Here is a 19401-nt window from a genome sequence, read left to right on the forward strand (position 1 = left end):
AGGTGCCAAGAGTCCTGGCTTGAAATGTTTTCTCGACACATGGAAAACATTAAGTTTTCTTTTGGGCCTGTTAATTGCAATCATTGCATGACTTCACAGCCTTATTGCTGACCATTTGTGTCCTTTCATTGCCACAATTTACCATCTTTTACCAACTTCGCTAGTAAGGAAGCAAACATTAGCTTGGCTATTCTAACAGGCTAATCTTTATGCAAATCCCCTAAAAATGGCTTCCCAACATTAGCCTAAATGATCAAGCTAGGTGAATGAAACAAGTAGCCAAGTTAGCTTTCAGAAACGCTAGGGCTATCTATAGCATTAGGCTAATCTGTATGCAAGTTCGCTAGCAAGAGTAGGATTAGGCTAATAATTGTAGTATGCACTAAAAACGATAAGCCAATATTTGTTTGAATATATATATATATATATATATATATTTGACATTTTTGTCCATGACATTATTGATGGAAGTGGCCTCGCAGCTGTGAGCTACATTGCTGGGCTAATGGCCAGCCATAGATATATACACTAGATGTCGCCTTGTATAGGGCAGTACATTGGAACGAATGCGTCAATTGAGCCGCCATCTTGGTACCGGGGACCCCCTCCCCTTAATGCATTAGCGTCAATGTAGGCAAATAAATAAAATCACCATAAATCGTCATGAATGCGATTTCTATTTTTTTTTTGGTTCGTTCCAAAGGTCAGACATGTATTTATCATTAAGTCCAGAGAAAATTTTTAGGTTTTGATATTAAGATAATCTACCTTTTCACAATATAATGCATAGTGCTAGTAGGTGTAAGTTTATTACTTACATTCTTCCTACTTGAGTAAACTTCAAATGAACAATCGCCACTTCCCTTATAGCCTACTGCATGGATTGTAGTTATGTAAATTGTAGTGGTTTATTAAATATGACACACAACGCAATTTGCAGGTGGAAGCAAATCACAAATTCAAGAGGAACATAATGTGAAAGTTAGATAGTTGAGGTGCTAAAGACTGTTCAATCTTTTATTTATTCCTTTACCGCAATGATTTTGCCACATTAAATAAGTATGTAATAAAGTCACATAAACTATAAAAAAAAAAAAGAAAAAAGTTTGACTTTGAGGCTAAACTGCCAACCTAACTGGTGACATCCTCCCAGGACTGTCAGCTGAGGTAACCATTTTTAAAAAAAAGTGTTTAGTGTCCCTGCAACTTGTCCATGACTGACGTCTCTGTTTATCACTTGGGAATCTACAAACAGATTGTCATTAAATGTGTCCTTAAGTGAAGTAACTTGATAGAGCATTCTGCTTGTGTTAAGTCCAGGAAAATCTAATAAAATATATTTGACAGATAAGGGAATCTTACAAAACCTACCTAAAGTTGGGTCTTCACCTTTAAGCAAAAAAGCATGGATCAATTTTTAACGTCCTTATCGAGCTTTTTGACATCATTTAGGAAAACCGACAATGTTTGTAGATTAATCTAAATCGATTAATCTACAAACATTGTCGGTTTTCCTAAATGTCAAAAACTAATTGGTAACTAGCATGGATTAGCTGCGGTCGTTAACCAAGGACTTAAACAAACCAACTTAAGCAGAAATATAATTTCCTACCATTCAATATCATAAAACACATTCTCACTTCTGTTCTCCCTTGCTGTCTGGTTTTTATATTTCTTTCGTTTGAACAACCAAACGCAGCACAGAAGTCCGGCATCGTCCATGCATTTAAAGTACAAGAGCACCGTATAAAGATGGCGGCGGTTTTGACGCATTTTTAGGACCCCAAGGCGACATCTAGTATATATGTACACTATGTAGTGTAGATATCTATGATGGCCAGCACGCAGATGGCATCCCCATACTGTGCCTTTCCAAGACAATCGTGGAGCTCCCAAGGGCAGCAGTATGATGGAGATGATGATAGCTCATCCACCAAAGCTCCATGTAAACTCTGGCACAGAGTCGCACTAGGACGCAGGCTCATTTTAGACAAAGGGAGCTATAAATGTAATTGTAGTGATGTCAGAACTTATTAGCGTCTCAGTAATATGAGAAAACATTTAATTACTATAATTATCACATTGTTATCATATAGTTTATAAAAATTAGAAAGGCAGACATTAATGCTCAATAAATATTAAAAAATCGTCTTACTGGTTTGACATTTTCTTAAATAGATAGATAGATAGATAGATAGATAGATAGATAGATAGATAGATAGATAGATAGATAGATAGATAGGTAGATAGACAGATAAATCTTTTTATCTGTCTATCTATCTATCTATCTATCTATCTATCTATCTATCTATCTATCTATCTATCTATCTATCTATCTATCTATCTATCTATCTATCTATTTGGTACAATCCAAAAATCTGTGTACTGTATATGGTCTGTATCCTTTATACTGTTCCTTTATAATAATAATAATAATAATAATAATAATAATAATAATAATAATAATAATAATAATAATAATAATAATAAAAGATAGGATAAGACTTTATTGATCCCACACCAGGTATTTTCATATGCTACAGCAGCTGGAGATTACAAAACAGAGGTCAAAGGAAATTTAACAAAATAAACTGTAAATAAGGAAAATAATGTAAAATATACTTCACACAAAAATGACCTCAGTCTCCTCAGGTAGTGAAAAACAACAACAACAACAACAACAACAACAATAATATAATAATAACAATAACAATGACGTTACATTTAATTATTTTTAATTATATATATACGAAATATATTTTATATATATATATTATTTATCTTTCTTCACTACATGCTCGTTCAGGGTTTATTAATTCAGATCCAATCCAGTAAATCCACCCCTCCATGTTTTCTATCTAGGCTGCATGGAGCCTCCTGTCTCCCTGTAGGCAGGTAGCTCTTCTGTGATTTGTTTCCCAGCATCTGACTCAAGGCACCGGCTCTAAGAGCCGTTCAAACATCGTTTGAACATCTTGAACATCGTTTACTGTACGTGTGATCGCATGTACACGATGAATAATTAACACCACCAGTCACACTGTCTGCTGTTTTTGCATTACAACCTCTGCTAGGATTTACACATCTAGGATAAGCTGCAGCTTTATTTAGCTTGAGAGGTGTTTGATATTCTGGGAGTGGCTGCCTGCTGCTCTGTCTGAGAGGAGAAGAGGGAGAAACCTGTGTTGCAGCAGGAGAAGAGGAGAGGTGAGGAGAGGAGAGGTGACTGAGGCTGCCCTGAGATGCTCTGCTGGCTGGAGGAGGAAGAGATGTCCGTGCAGGAATTCCTGGAGCGTGTGGGCTGTGTTATCACCCATGTTGGTGAGTTCTCGTCTCTCTTAGATTTGCGTTAGGAGTGAAGAAGGGGTGTGGTGGTGGAGTAGGATAAGCATCATTACATCATAACATCCTTTTGCAAATTATACACTTTGCCTTCCTGTATGCTTCCTGAATGCTTGCTTTCTGTGAATATCTTTCATTAGTCCACAATCGTGGTTTTCAAATATCTGTAAATAGACTTGTTTTTATTTGCATAAAATGATGTAGCACTGATGACTAAAGCATTTAAATACATTTTTATATTTTTTAAGTAATTCAATTGTTGCCTTCAGTAAGCTGGTGTGTCTGACTTTTTCTGTAGTGGATGAAAAATATACTATAACACACAGATAGGGAAGTAGGTTATTGTGCCATGCTTCTTCTCAGAGCCTCCTCCTCCTCCTCCTGCTCATACAGTACTAGACACACTGGTGCTGAGGCGAGCCTCTTGGGACAGGCTACACGTTGCCATAGAAACTGAGCCAGGCCTGAACAGCTATCCTGACTACACTGATTCATGGCACCATATAACCTCTAAAACGACTCCACCTCCCTCCTTACAGCACACAAGGGGATCCCAATTACTGCTCCAGCTGAGGTTTAAAATGGACGCCGGTTCCTAAACGACTGTTAAACTAAAACCATACTCACTAATCTGTGTTTAACGATTATCTCTGAGCAGCTTAAATGGCTGCCACTGTGCACTGTGAATGTACTTTGACCTTGGCCAGTAAATATGACATAATTCCTAACTAGAAGACTGTGGCATTGTAATCATGGAGTATTCTTAAATGTTACAGTATATGAAGCAGTCATACAGTTTTATCTCAGTGGAGCAGTTATCTGTGCTTTTTGTGTCACCCTGGTGCCCGGGCCATTGTTTTCATATAAAAAGTTCAATGCTCTAGAGCGGGAAAAGGCATCAGAGTCAGAGGTGTTTCCGATCAATGCTGTAATTGTATGACACACTGATAGGACTTAATCCTGAACCAATCAGCTTTCTGCTTGGTTCCTGATGACATCACCTCACTGTGAATCAGTGTTATTGAGTAATGTATGACTTATATCTAAAACCTCATAAATAATGTATGTTAGTTAAAAAGAAAACCTGACGCATCACATCGTAGCCGCTGTTATCATCCATGTGATTCACTTGTGGATGACTCATCTACAGAAATGCTATTTATTAATGTGCATATATAGACTTGTTTTTGGTAAGGAACTGTGTCCATGTGAAGAGATTTTACTATGATCTTACTTTTAGTACCTGTACAACTAGCACTTCTTAATAAAAGGAGAAGCATATTGCATGTAAATAAAGGCAGATGTCTTTTGTAAAGCTGTTTCTGTCTAAAAACTCAGTAAGTTATGAGCTAAACCAGTTGTTTGGTATGATTTCTTGAACGCCGTTCTTCAAGTATGAGAAGTTGGAAGACTAGTTTAGAAGATTCAGCAGGAATGATACAATGATACATACCTCTCATGCTATTGGGTATCTTGGCACATCACATGCAAGTGTACTAACTAGGACATGGGAATCGTGCACCGCTAGCTGTTACTTTATATGGCTCGGTAGCCTTTGGCCATGATATTGTATGACCCTGTATATCATGGATCAATACGTTTTTTAAAAATAAATCTCTCCTGTGGTGTTCACTGGAAACATGGTGTAAAAACTAGTTCTATATATCACATTTGCTCAGTTTTGCGGTACCTACTTATCGCCTAAAAACATTAAAACAGAAAAAGCCAATTCTCACATGTATTGTCCCTTTTAATGTCATTTGAGAGAATTTAGTTGCTATTTACAAAATATATTAGATCACAGTAACAGGCCCAGTCATTGCTTTTAGTCTGTAAATATTGGAAAATGTGGCTATTTTTCCACCAAATGTGGCTATTTAAGGAAAAGTAACACAGCCAAGGTATTTAGAAAGGCTCATGGAAAATTGCAGTGGAATCTACTCAGGAGAAAGTAGCTAATAACTGGGCATGGCAGACATGGCTCATCTGTTTAAGGCTCACAAGCTAACAGAGGTGTGACATTCATTAACATGAGGCAGAAAAAAGATGATTCCATAAAACCCTTTCACTTATCCACTGTATGCTTACACATGGATCTTTGTGTATATTGGGCACACGAACATTGAAATGCATATTGTAGGATTTATCAAAACAAATGTTTGCTTTGGTTTGTCTACAGTATTTGTTCACAAATTTGAGTTTATGTACACAAAGCACCTAGCAGTGGGAAACCAAGCTGCATGTATAAATATTCCCTTTATTGCAGGGGCTGGTCAAATCTAGGGGCTGAACTGCTAATACATTTATTTGACTATATAAAATAATAAGTGTTAAATACAAGCAGGTATATGGTCATGATTAAATGCCATTTTAAGGCTGAAATAGGAGTGTTAATGAATGCAGCATGGGCTATCTAATGGCGTCAGACTTACTAGAGTACTTAATAGAATATCGAATTATTTTGCAGTTTTTTTATCGGTGAATATTTTAATACTGGTAAATATATGCCAGCCAGATGGGACAGAATTTTAGGTCAACAGATATGTTTTATGATGTAAAATACTGTGCTGTTCCTAGAGATGCTGATGAAGAGAGGCTAGAAATGGTAACTGAGGAAGAAGAGAATTGAACAGCAGTAGCTAAAGTGAGCATGCATATTAATGTCTGAAATTAATGTTGGAATACAATGTCTTGTTGATTTTGTCATATTCCTCAGTAAACAGAGGTATATTTCTATTCTCAGAAACTATGGTAGGTACAAATGTTAACACTCAAATGTATGTTTCCTGAGATGATTTTATGAAATATGAATATCTGTAATCAACATTTCAACAGTCTCCCATCATTATATTACAATCATCTAATTTGTTTAATTTAAACTTCTTGGGAAAGGATGTTTTCACCATTGAAAGTGAGTCGCTTTGTCCAGGTCTACTGTATGCTGGAACAATAGCTGTTATAAACTCAGGAACCTGTCTATGGGCGTTGTGTCGAATGATCCAAAATGTGATCCGACATTCATAGTCACAATCAAGCTGAGTGCTTAGCTGAAACACAGATTACAAAAAACCACTGCAAATGTAAAAAGGTGAACAATAGGAAGGTCGCTGGACTTCCTTCCCTCACTCTCTGTCAGTTGGAAGCCCTTCAGCAATATTACGTCAAAACTTCCTTCCTTAATTCTTGTCAACTGATATCCTATCAGTACTTTGTTTATCTAAAAACAAAAACTCTAAAAACTCAACGGATGCCATAACATTCAATCTGTGCTTCTTTCAAATTGTTAGTATACTGGAAAACCTGTTATTTTGTATAAGATTGTTATTGTGCAGTAAAATGTGTATTGGCCACAGTTTATTGTCACATTTTTCCTGTTGAGGCAGACTGCACTACTGTACCTATGGGATAGCATTTCTCATCTCACGCCTTGTGCTATGACGTTGACGTTATATGCTGTTTCCTATTTGTGAAACTCTTTCTTAAGTCAGAACATTCAAAACAACTGGAAAGAAACGGAAGAAAACAATGCTGTTGTTAACCACATCAGTTTGAACTTCTGAGTACATTTGAACTCCTGTATAGTGACCGCAGTGATGTTGAGTGCTTATAAATAAGTAATGTGTGTGTTGCGTTACTATGCTTGCACAGTCTGCTCTTTTGTTGGTCATGGGTTTGTGACTGTGTTATATGATCTCTAACAAATACAGTAGCTGCTATGAAACCTTGAAACATGTTGTTTGGACAAGGGATTTACTCAAGGTTTCAGAAACTGGAAGCAATAGTGGACATATTATATAAATACATGAAGATAGTTTTTAAAGAGGAAGAGGCTGAGGAAGTACACACTCTAGATATGACCGTGTTGCTTTCATTATGCTCCTCCTTCTTGTCTCAATGGCAAAAGCGTTTCAAGTGAGCACATGCAGATGACAGCAAATATTGTAACCCCCAAAGTTTAAAAGTGGACATTAATTTAAATTAATTATTTTATCTATGGGAGTTGTTTTATCCTGGTCAGAGTCGAGGTTTATCCTTGGGTGTGATGTAGGAATATATCCTGAAATTGATGCTATTACCGGTCAGCGTGTACTCACAAATTGCTCGATCGTTCACATCTATGGGCAATTCAGAGTCTCCAGTCCACTTAGAAATATTGAAAATCCACACACAGAGTATCCTGAGCTAAGGATTGAACGGACAGTTCCTGAAGCTGAAGGATTCGGATGAATGTTTTTGTAGTAAAATTTACCACTGAAAAAATTCAATAGCCGTTCGCAAGATGCAACATTGGATGGAAGTAGTTATAAAGACATAAAAACAAATGTCAGTAAATTTAATGCTAGTAATGCTATTTATGTTCTATAAGCTACTGTATGATAATTTGTTTTACTCATGATAAATTAGTAATATCTAAGATGTTTTCTTGAAAGTTTTGCACTCAGCTGTATAGTGTTAGTTGTTACGTTGAGTCTTCTGCATCAGTCAGATACTTCTGCATAATTTACAATCACACAAATGATTTTGTGAAGATTGCTCTGTTTTTGTCCCCGTGTTTTAAGAAACATTTTGAAGCCACATTCACCACTGACTGTCCATGGTACGGATTGTAGGCACACGGCTACATCGTACCATGTATATGAATAAATCATATTCTTCCTATTTAGAGCAAATAACATTCTTTATTTCAATCCACTACAGTTCTGCCTTTCACTGAAAGGAGCATTGTTGTATTGCTTTCTGCTTTTAATAAGTTGTGTGTTTTATTTGTATGTAGTATAAATCTTGCATATACACATTAAAAAGAGTAGGTTTAGCGTCGGCTTTTAAGTTATTCACGATAGGCTGCAATTTAGTAATATATCATGAACAGTCATTTTTGTTGGTTTATAAATATTAAAAGATTAAAACAGTGTACTGAGGCATTCTTGGGATTTTCATTGTGTGTAGTAGGAGGCTACTAAACAGTCTCAGATATAACTGTAATTTTCTTTATCAAGCTACACATGTGATTTGTCCATAAGGAAATGAAAGTTTCGAAATAGCTAACAAAACTTTTTTTTGTATGTTTACATACAGAAAGCAGAAGCGGCTACAACTAAATGCTGTACATTTATAAAACAGTTCGTAATCTCAACGGTTCCAAACAAGTATCTATATTTATAATTGTAGTCTAGACTAAACTATACTGTAGTGGACTCTCATTGAAGCTGCAAACATTTTTTTAAGGCTTTTCAACTTTTCAAAGACTGTTAGAACTACAATTTTTTTCACAGACAGCAAGGCGAAAGAATACAGCACCAGGTTTTATAGTCTGCAAGGTTTCCATGTTGTGGAATGCTCATTTTGCCTTAACATGGAAATGTGAACTTGTGAACTTCTAATCATGTCTCACACTGTGAGGATACTGTTAATATGCATTATTTTCCTAAAAGATATCTAAATATTTCCAATTGAAAAGTCATTATCAGATATCAGATATAGTGCCATAGTGTGCATGGGGGAAGATAGAATTCATAGAGGTATAAATCTATGTGTGGTGTGTGTATGCTGTAGAGATAATATGTGTGAGGTGGAGAGCGGAAAGGAGCAGCCCCTGTTTGTGTGAAGCTCCCTCAGACGGTCCATAAGCACAAACGCCCCTCACTATGATGAATGTCTCGTAGGGTGGGAGAGGAAGGGGGACGCCCCCCAGTGCGTCTGGCATTGTTGTTGGATATTTGTGAGAAGCATGCCAGTTTGTTCCACAGCTTCAGAAAGAGACACAGAACAACAAGCGTCTTATTTGAAGGATAGATAGCGAGACAAGGAGAGGGCGGTTGAGTGGCTCACGGCCCGGATCATTCTTCATGATGGGCTCTATAATGTGTAAGTCTGGGTCATTACAATTCTATCAAGCTTTATATTTATTTCTCTCTCTCTCTCTCTCTCTCTCTCTCTCTCTCTCTCTCTCTCTCTCTCTCTCTCTCTCTCTCTCTCTCTCTCTCTCTCTCTCTACTATATATATACAGTATATGACACTAGTGTGTGGCCTGTGTAGAGATCATAGTAATCATAGAGAGTGATAGTCATAGTCTCTGGATCCACTCTGATTGCCCTGAGCTGTATTATAGATGCATTGGGCCCATGTTGGGTGGATTTTACTTGGTGATGCTGGGAATAAAGGGGTCTGTATGCTTAATCTTCAAAACACAGAGTAACATGGCCTAAAATAGATTCCAGGAATTAGTGTGTGAGAACTCTCTCAAAGTCCAATGCCTCTAGGGATATATTAATACAATATGTTTATTGTACTAGTAAGGATAGTTTTGGAGCATTTTTTTTTATAAATCATGTCAGAATGGATGGATAAGTAGGGTATGTTGATATTTTGATATATAGGGAAGGGTGTTATAACGACAAGTACCGTGCACATGTATTATATTAGGGCCAAAACAAAGAAATGCCCCATAAAGTTTGGTTGCATTATTTTATTAGAAATTATTATTGCCATGATGACCAACAGAATCTCTCATCTGAAGCATCTGAGACTAATCATGGTGCTCATTTACATAACCATCTGCATTGTGATATAGTGAAAACATGTACAGAATGAACTTATACCACACCAATGTTGAGTTGTGGAGGCGGATTGGTTAGAAGCTGTTGATTAATTATTCATAACCATTATTCAATTAAATCAAATGGAGCACAGACATAATTTTAAGTCTTATGTAAGAATTATATGTTGATAAGTTTCTTTAAGGAGACGTATGTTTACTTAACCTATGTAAGTAACATGTATGAAAGGATTGCAGAATCAGCATGTTAAATCTGGTACTTTAAGCATTCTGCCATAAAAAAACTTGAGGATTTCTCTGTTTACAGATACCATAAGTGATAATTAAAAGGAAATGTGTTTTGCAAACGTTCAACAACATTAAATGTAACTGTAAGATTACACTCCACATCTTTCTTTTTTCTTTTACATAACACCTCACTTAGCAACTATTCTACTGCAGAGAGCATGAATCAGTGCATCAGTAAGGAGACTCAAGGACAGTGTGTGTGTGTGTGTGTGTGTGTGTGTGTGTGTGTGTGTGTGTGTGTGTGTGTGTGTGTGTGTGTGTGTGGTGTCTGTATGTGCGTGTATGCATACTGGATGCTTGATTCTAGGTAGCGATAGAGAGAGCACTCTCAGGTAGAGTAGAGTTCTGTAAATGAAGCCTGTGCAGGAGGGAAACAGCAGGAATTAACAGCTTAAGCCTGTGTGAGTGACCTCTCTGTTCTGATCCTTGTGCTCTGATCTGACCTTGCTTAAACCCGACTACCACTTACACCGGCTGCCTCACACGAACACAAAGAGGAAGGATAGTATTTGCAGCATGGACACCATTCTGCACTACCAGACCATCCCAGATAGGTGTTCAGCATGCGGAAGACACACACGCTGGCCGTCCTACTCAGTAGTGCGCATCTCGGCTGAGGAGATGGAGTCCTATCATCGCTTTCTGACCATGTGCAAGGAGGCAGAGTCTGTCACCAGAAAAAGTATGCCTTCCTCTCCCTCCAAGCTTTTCATCCATCCATGCTTTTGAGGCAAAGAATTTCTTTTAAAACATTCATCTTAACCTGCAGTCCAGGTATTTCTGCCTGTGGGGTGGGTGTGTGTTCATCAGAGGTTTCTCTCAGTGGTGGTGTGCGCTGGGTCGCTGAGGTGTGTCGACAGCTTGCTCTACATGGGGAGGATCAGATGTTTAGGTGAAACAGAGATGGCTGCTTTTTGGAGGATTTGAGATCTGGAAGAATTCATTTTAGAGAAAATTGAAAGATTAGTAAGGTAGAATTTCACAGCAAGAAATCTGCATTAAAGTGTTGTTTTTTTTGTTTGTTTTTTTAAAGCTTGTGTTTGTTTACGTGGTGTATTTATGCAGAATTATCTGTTAAATTAACATTTAAGAAAACATTTTCATTTCCTGATAGCTAAAATTTCAAACTAGCTAGTTCAGCTGACACTATAACTTTAAGCCCTATTGAGTTCATTTGAAATTTTCACTTCAGACATTTTGAACCAGGGGAATCACAATACTTGTGGAGTCAGAATAGACCATGTGACAGTCATGCGTTATTAAAAACAGAAGGATTTTCCTGTGTTTAAATGCAGAGCATGTAGCACCAGTTTACAAAGGGAAAATGGCTGAGACGTGTATATACTTAGGGGCATTACCTTTTGCATATTTATAGGATAGATTATTTATAGAATATGCAGTGTCAATGTTTGTGCCTTTTCTGCTGTCTAATGACATTTTATGTTGGAACTTTCCAAATGAATCAATTCATTATATATCACAGAAAAAAATCTGTGGCTCGTCTGACATTAACCTTGAATTACCAGACACAGAAATGAGAGTCCACAGGCTATTTCTGGTTTGTCATTCAGAGAATAACTCAGCCAGAAGAAATGCCGCATCAAGGCCTTATATTACGATGTGAAATAACTATCCTCAGAAAACTAAATTACAGATCTTTTTTGAGCTTCGGCATTTCTTTCTTTTTTTGTTGTTGCTTTCTCTTGAATTGTACAGCTATGCATTACACACCAGAGACTACAGTATGTATGTGAGGAATGTTACTGAGCAGATATTTCAGCATTTTGAGTGCAAAGTAATAGCAGTGATTTTGTGTTTTAGTTGCACTACAGACCCTTAAGATGCATCGTAACTAGTACGGCAAACTTTGACTTTTTCTCTGTGCAGGATGCACTTTGAATGCACAGATTTCAAAGTTTGAGTAGTTTTGATTTCGGCAGTAATTTCACCAATGAGCGGATGTAAGTTGTACGTTTTTAATAAATTAAGTAATAATCTAAGGCTAAACTCTGGATGCATCAGTACATGATGTTTACATGATTTTTGTACATGAGCAATTAGGGACACTATGGAATATTTATGCATTTTATATATACTGTATATTTGTCTTGGTTATTGCCTTGTTCTGAAAGCAATGAACTGGTCATGCTGAGATTTATATTTAAAACATTATGCCATTCATACAGTACCTCAAATAGAGATAACAAGGGCTATCGACCTGAGCGTGCAGAGCAGTATCCACGAGAGTGGTCATTAAAAATGAGCTAAAGGTAGAGTGAATTGTACCAATGATTAAACTAATCAAGCATGGTTCACTTCTCAGTGCTTCCAAATTGCTCTCGTGTATTTCTTTCTGGTCTCACTATAGTATCTCCTCTTGATCTTTTCACAAAGCACAATTTGCAGTATACTTTCCTTAGCTTTGTTTTGATTGTTATTCATGAATTACATCATTTCTGTGTTGTCATTTCTTGTCAGCATTAGCATGACAACATACGTAAGTATAGCCTAGACTTGAGACAGTTTCCAGGCATAAGACAAAACTTATACATTGACATTTATTTTACATTTACAGCATTTTGGCAGACGCACTTATTCAGAGCGGTTTACAGAGGTACTTTAGAAGTTTCTATCAATGAATACATTGATTCTGGTTTACAAGGTCACAGAATACCATTAGTCTAAAACTCTGTCAGGAGGTTATAGAGCATGAAATGCATAGGAGCCAGAAAAAGTTCTAGTTGCTAGTTAATACTTCAGGCAATCTATTCCTGGCCACATATACATGTGTACAGTGTGTAACTTTTTGGAAAGAAAATGTAAAGAAAGTTTTAGCTAACGTCTACCTATTTAACTGATTCTACCTTCACCCACAACATATTTTTGTAATCAGCTAATCATTGCTCCATTCTTATTGTGTGTGATATCTGGAATACACATGTTGCCAGTTTAGACCTCTGGGACCGTATAGGAACAGCCCAATATAATCAAACCCACCTGGCTAAACTGGGTCAGGATGTTACAAACAACAGTGTTCATAAAGACACATATGGCTGTTCTTTGATTGGCTGCTCAGTTGAACGCTGTCATGATCCATTTGGATTGTAGGGTCATGCTACATGTTTATGTCTCAGTAGACTTTGTATGTAGATATGCCCCTTACATTCTATGATATGTCTTACTCTTTGGATTGTTCTAAATGACCGGGTAGTGAGACCTTATGATTTATAAATATGATTTATATGATTTATATGCTATAGGCCGAGATTGTGTTTGTCCCACGAAGAAATCCTTCGATTAAATGGGTTTGGGTGATCAAAGTGATTTAAATTGAAGACCTTTTTGCTTGTTTGAAGCAATCACTTTATGTGTCAGACGACACAATTGTTGTGCAATTGCAATATTTCTTCTGCTATACTTCTCTAGTAAACTAATTTCTTCTCTCTGCTGGTAAATACCCCTTGCAGCATGAAATATTATGTCATACTATGCTTATGACCAGCCCAAATGTGATTAAAATCACAAGGCTGGTGGTTTTTCAGTTTCAAGTATTTAAGAATTTGTCCTTTGTACGTCAATAGTTTCCATTTGACACATCAGCTCAAATTAAGACAAACGTCAATTGCTAAATATGGCTTTGTGGTGTGCAACTGAAATTTTTACGACTGACCCCAGTGCAGCAGTTATTTATTCAATTCTGCTTTAATGTTTTTTTGGTCTAGTTAATGGTATTGGTGTGGTTCTTAGTCTTAAAGTCAGATGAAGCATGCAGTAATTATTTTACTTAAAAAAAAAATGTACATTTAAATTTCTTAGAATTAAATTTTTTTAAATAAACATTTTTCTATTCATTTTATATTAAAAATAAACTTTTATTAAGTATATTTTTAAATATAAAAAAAATGTTTCGATTTAGAAATTTAAAATAAATTTATAATACTTTAAAGCTCTTGTGGTCCACCATCTTCAGCGTCAGGTTCAAGTTTGTGGAAAGTGAAGCCTAAGAATTATATAGACAAACTAAAACTCATGTGTTGGCTATTTTACAGAGTTGTGAGACAGATGCTAGCTTGGCCATGATCCTTGGTTTAATTTTGATCATAGCTATGCATAATTAGTGAGCACTTTTAAGCAGTGAAAATTAAACTGATGTTTTACAGCCTTCCTATGTTTCCAGTTGTTCCCTCCATGTTGGAAGGGCTGTCTACGAATGCTAAGGCAACTTACGTCATTCAGTCCTTCAGGGAAGGCAATTGCGTAAAATACACCCTGTAGGGACCCTGTCATGAAAGAGATGAATGATGTGATGTGACCTGTGGTACAATAGTCACCTTGCCGTTTATAGTAAGAAACAAGGACACTGGGTATGACTGATGGATTTATCCTGGTTTCTGGCTTATGAGGCTGGGTTCTTTTTTCCAGCCCACTGTCCTGTTTGTGTGTTATGTAAAACCCCAAAACAAACATGTCTTGTCTAATATTGGGGTGAATACTGAGGAAAGAGAAGCAGCCTGATCCCATTGTTTGGGTCATTGGTTTGGAAGCCATGGGATTAATACAGCCGGCATATTAACAAACCATTCAGTTCCAAATGGAGTGAGTCACAATGTTGTTTTTTTTTCAGCTGCTGACAATTTTCAGTTTTGTGTGTTTAGGAGAGAAATGAGAAATATATGGACAAAGAAGCATATTATCCTTATCTAAACCTTATGGTATATGAATAAAAGACACAATTAAAACACTCATATCAAACTCCTTATTGTGTATCATTATGAAACACATCTATATATCATTCTTCCAGGATTTCTAATCTATTGTGTGGTTATGTCAACATGACAAGCGAATCAATATTCCTTTGGATCTCACTGTTATGTAAACCCACTGTACACGGGAAGGAAGGTGCCTCGGTCCGCACACATTGTTTCACCCGAGGAGACTGGTGTTTGGGGGAAATACTTCCTTCAGGATGATAAACAGCCACGTTCTCTAAGGCAGCTGCTAAAGCTCATGCTGCAAAGAGTGTGGGTGTGTGTGTGTGCAACATGTGACTTTGATTTGGAACGCAGCCGAGCTCAGGAGAACTTGTACTTTGAACTTTCCGACTTGTTGTGAAAAAAAATACCTTTCCTTTAGACCTCAATCCCAACCCACCCAGTCCCCCCTCCTCCTGGCCTTGCACACATGCTGTACTCACTAAAATCATGCTGCTGTTTTGAACCTCCCCCCATCCATCTCTACCAGTGGGAGACAAGCTGGTGTGCTGCATGTTTTTCCCTCCTAAACTGCTGATAGGTCATCTTTGGCAGTCTTGTGCCGCAGCCCCAGGAGAAATTCTGCCTTATTCTGTTTTGTGAGTTGCTACAAGAGGAAAACACGCCGGAGCTGGAAAAAGTGACCAGAGTCGCTCAGACACTTACCACAAATATGCATCTCCTGCCAGGACTCCGGCGCAGCTGCCGGCTCTCCTACAAATCCTGAAAGACACAGAGACGGAAGAAGATGGTAGAAACTTAGCTGTTTTGTTTAACATTACCATTGTCTGGACAGTGTTTGTTATTCTTCTGTTGGATCTGAGTTGCTTTGGTGTCTGGTCATCATGATTAAACGCACAAAACCAGTCATAGGTAAGACTGTTGATTTGCTGTCTTCCTCACTGCTTGTCTTTCAGTCATATTCCCACTAGGATTTCGTTGAATTCGAGTCAGAAATCAAGAGCTGAGGTTTATTTGGAGAACTCACAGAAGTGTTTGCAATGAATGCTTCTCAGACAAAGTGTCTTGATTGTTCTTTTGTTATGAGTGGGAGGTTTGCTGCTTGAGCAGGCAGAGGTTTGGAACTCTGGCCTGTTAATATCCACTTTAAAGCGTGTTACACTAAAGGAACCTGATTGTGCTCTGCTGTGTGTTGTTTTGTTGGTGCTAAATTTGGCACAGACACATAAAATACAGCATTCATTCAAACCTAATCAGACATGCAAGAGTTGTTTCTCCACTTTCTAGCTTGCATGTGGATTAAAATTGGTGCGATACAGTAGCAGGGAGTGGATCAAACAGTGATTAAACAGGAGGTGAGATTCCTGCTTCGACTTGGACTGTATCCAGCAGCAGCACAGACTGATGTATGTGTGTGTGTGTGTGTGTGCGTGTGTGTGTGTGTGTGTGTGTGTGTGTGTGTGTGTGTGTGTGTGTGTGTGTGTGTGTGTGTGTTTGTGTGCGGGTGACCATTAGTTCCTCTAAATGCCCATAAGTCACCTGCATTAGATACCTTGAACTTAAGACCGTACATATAGCAGACTGAGACAAAATCATTTCAAGCTGCTTGCTAATTATTCTCAAAGTAGCATGTTTATAATAGCTGCATTTAATGACATGGTTAAAATAATACCCCAGCCTTTTTTTATATATAGATTTAATCTTAAATCTTTATCCACTGCACAATCAGACTTCCCTCTACTGATAATAGGGAGTATAGAATTGTCAAAGGCAAAATGTATACACTACTCGTTTATAATTGGAGACTCATGTTATTAGTTTAATTCTATTGTACTACAGCACTGCGGAAGTCTCAGCTGTGAAGGTGATGATTAATATTTTAGAACAGCAGCTTTGACAATAGTGCCTTCCTTAATGCATTGTACCAATATGTTATTGTTCCTGTAACAACAGCTTAGTTGACAGACTGGCAAGTTGGACAGTAATCTAAGGTTAATAATAAATGGCTAAAATTTGTTTGATCACCTTCTCTAGTGGTCCAAGTGTTTCTGCATAGTATTCCATATATAAGTCTTATTGCTGAGTGTTATGATTTTGTTCGTTATGTTATAGTTGTTTATAAATGAGTAGCATCTCTTTGTTAAAGTTAACTAGCATTACATTTCTTTGACTTTGTTTTGCTAGTTTTCCCTGCCTTGTCTTTGTTTCTTTTGGTTTGTATATTAGTTAAAGTATGTCTGCACTTGCATCCACTTCCAGAGGAAATAGACATTCAGTGATCTATAACGAAAACATTTCTTCAACGTTAGTTTTTATCTAACTGGGAATTTGTGAGGTGTGAAGCAAACATTATTAGAGCACATGTTTATATGCAGAAATGGATTATTATTAAATCTTCTTAAACTTCTATTTAGTAAACTAATGCAATTTTCTGTCTGCTGGGATTACACTACAACAATTAACATCCTTACTGTATGTGGACTGACATACACTGTACAAAGTTGGTATGGTCTAGTCACAGTTCTGCTGTTGCCAACTAATTACATACATTGTAATCTTAGAGCCAACTAGTTTGTCATTGACAGCAATATTGTCTGTGTCTGTGTTGTTTGGAGCATAAACTGCTTTTAGATTGATGCCACATTAACTCTCTACATCATGATGTATTGTGCACTAAACAACTTTGTGAGTTTTAGTGAGATCATATGATGCTAGATCATCTTTAGAATGAGTACGATTTATTTTGTGTTTTTCATGTTCCTGTTGCTTTTTCATTAAACAGGTTTCTGTTTTTTCCCCCTTTACTATAGGAGCATGTGTCAAAATTCTTTTCAGTGGTCATCTGAGATATGATATAGATTCAGACCTGCGAGATTGGTTGGCCATTAAATTTGACTTGTTTAAACTTGACTTGTTCTAAGGCTGATGCTGATAAAGAGATACATATTTTGTTTATAACCATTGGGTACTAAGGACAGTGATGTCCTTCATTATGCAAGGCTCTACGCAATATCTACTCATAGCACTTGCACATTATTGGTTTTTGCCTTGTGAGGAGGGAGTTGTGGGAGTGTGTGTTTGTGTCCTGTCCTGGTGAGAACAGCCAAACCATTCCAACCTTCATCTTGGTTCTTACCCGCCTATTGTGACTCAGTTGCATTTCAGTAGCCCCTGCTGGGTTTCCCCACCCCAAGGCAGTGAGATAACATCTATAATTCACATGCTCCTTGACGCACATTGTCTTTCCTCTGGAGGATGTATGCATTTGTGTGCCTGCGAGCCTGCACGTGGACACACGTTCATTTTTGCAATAACGAAATAAAAATTGCTCATTAAGGGATCTGTATATTTCCATTGTTCTGAATTATAGAAGTTATGCTTTGAGGTAAACTGTATAAAATGTTTAGCAAAGAAACGCTCCAAAGTTTCTTCGTATATACAAAGAGTTTATAAGTTGCTGTTCTTTTATTCCTCGTTAGACTTTAGTAGTACGTTATCAATTTGTAGTCAAGACTGGTTGTTGGGTGTTAATACATCCATTTATGCCAGTACATAGAGGAGGGTTTGTTTTCCTTTAGTCTTCATTGCCCTTTGGGGTGACCCCTATCAATCTAGCAAAGATTTAAGCTAAAAAGCCCCTCAAGCGTCTATTTCTTAAAAACAACTGCATGAACAGATGACTTGTTTGATGGGCCATGTCCCTTACACATGGAAACAAACCAGAAACTGTATTCATGGCTGAAGGTCACTGCTGCAATGGAACTTCAGAATGGAAGCCTCATTTAGAAAGGAAGGCCACTTTCAAGGGGCCTAGTTCTGTCTGATTGCCTAATTTTTTTCCTGTATCTTCTGTGCCGGCTCTGCCACAGACTGCTGGTTGTTCTTGTACTGCATCAGGAAATATGCTGTGTCAGCAGTTGTATGTTGCGGTTTTGAACGGATAATTAAAGTGAGAATGATGGCTGCGTTGCGGTAACATTTGTCGACGCTGGCATTCCTTTCTTTTCTCACATTTCCGTGTTTCTCTATTTTCCACAGATGAGATTATGCAACAGGAGATAAGGCCTCTGCTAGCCATGGACATCATCGAACAGCTCCACAGGCAGTTTGCAATGCTGTCAGGTAAGAGTTATTAACATTTCTCTTTTCAGCAGGTTTTACCCTGCTGCACTGCATTAAGGAGAGTTCAAAGATTGCAGGAAGGGTTTTAGCTTTTGTACAATGCATAGAATCATGCAGATACAGGTCAAGAGCTTCAGTTAATGTTCAAATCAAAAAGCTGAATGGGGGAGAGAGATCTCAGCGACCTGGTTTTTGCTCTGAAGTTGTACAGTAGCTCAGTGGTAAGGCATGGGTCTACTGAATGGAAGGTTAAGAGATTGAATCCCAGCTGTCATTGCTAATTCCCTGAGAAAGGCCCTTAACCCTCAGTTGTATAAAAAATAATGTAAGTTGCTCTGGATAAGGGTATATGCCCAGTGTTTTAAATGTATTTCAGAAAA

General features: G+C 37.5%; 1 protein-coding gene across 13 annotated transcripts in view; it reads left to right on the plus strand.

The window, feature by feature from the left end:
• The first annotated feature begins 2877 nt into the window (after positions 1-2877).
• Positions 2878-19401, plus strand: part of mcf2l2 (MCF.2 cell line derived transforming sequence-like 2) — a 70877-nt gene continuing 54353 nt past the window's right edge. For 2 of the 13 annotated variants that reach the window (XM_047809884.1, XM_047809881.1), the window contains exons 1-2: positions 10476-10869; positions 18938-19021. In XM_047809884.1, coding sequence (XP_047665840.1) covers positions 10704-10869; positions 18938-19021 — 250 coding nt within the window. In that variant the 5' untranslated portion in view covers positions 10476-10703. Of the gene's footprint in view, positions 3322-9019; positions 9208-10472; positions 10870-15407; positions 15812-18937; positions 19022-19401 lie in introns of those variants that run through there. The other 11 variants (XM_027169806.2, XM_027169809.2, XM_027169812.2 and 8 more) reach the window with 11 other exon arrangements.

This window comes from Tachysurus fulvidraco, chromosome 2 (assembly GCF_022655615.1).
Source record: "Tachysurus fulvidraco isolate hzauxx_2018 chromosome 2, HZAU_PFXX_2.0, whole genome shotgun sequence".
Lineage (NCBI taxonomy): Eukaryota > Metazoa > Chordata > Actinopteri > Siluriformes > Bagridae > Tachysurus > Tachysurus fulvidraco.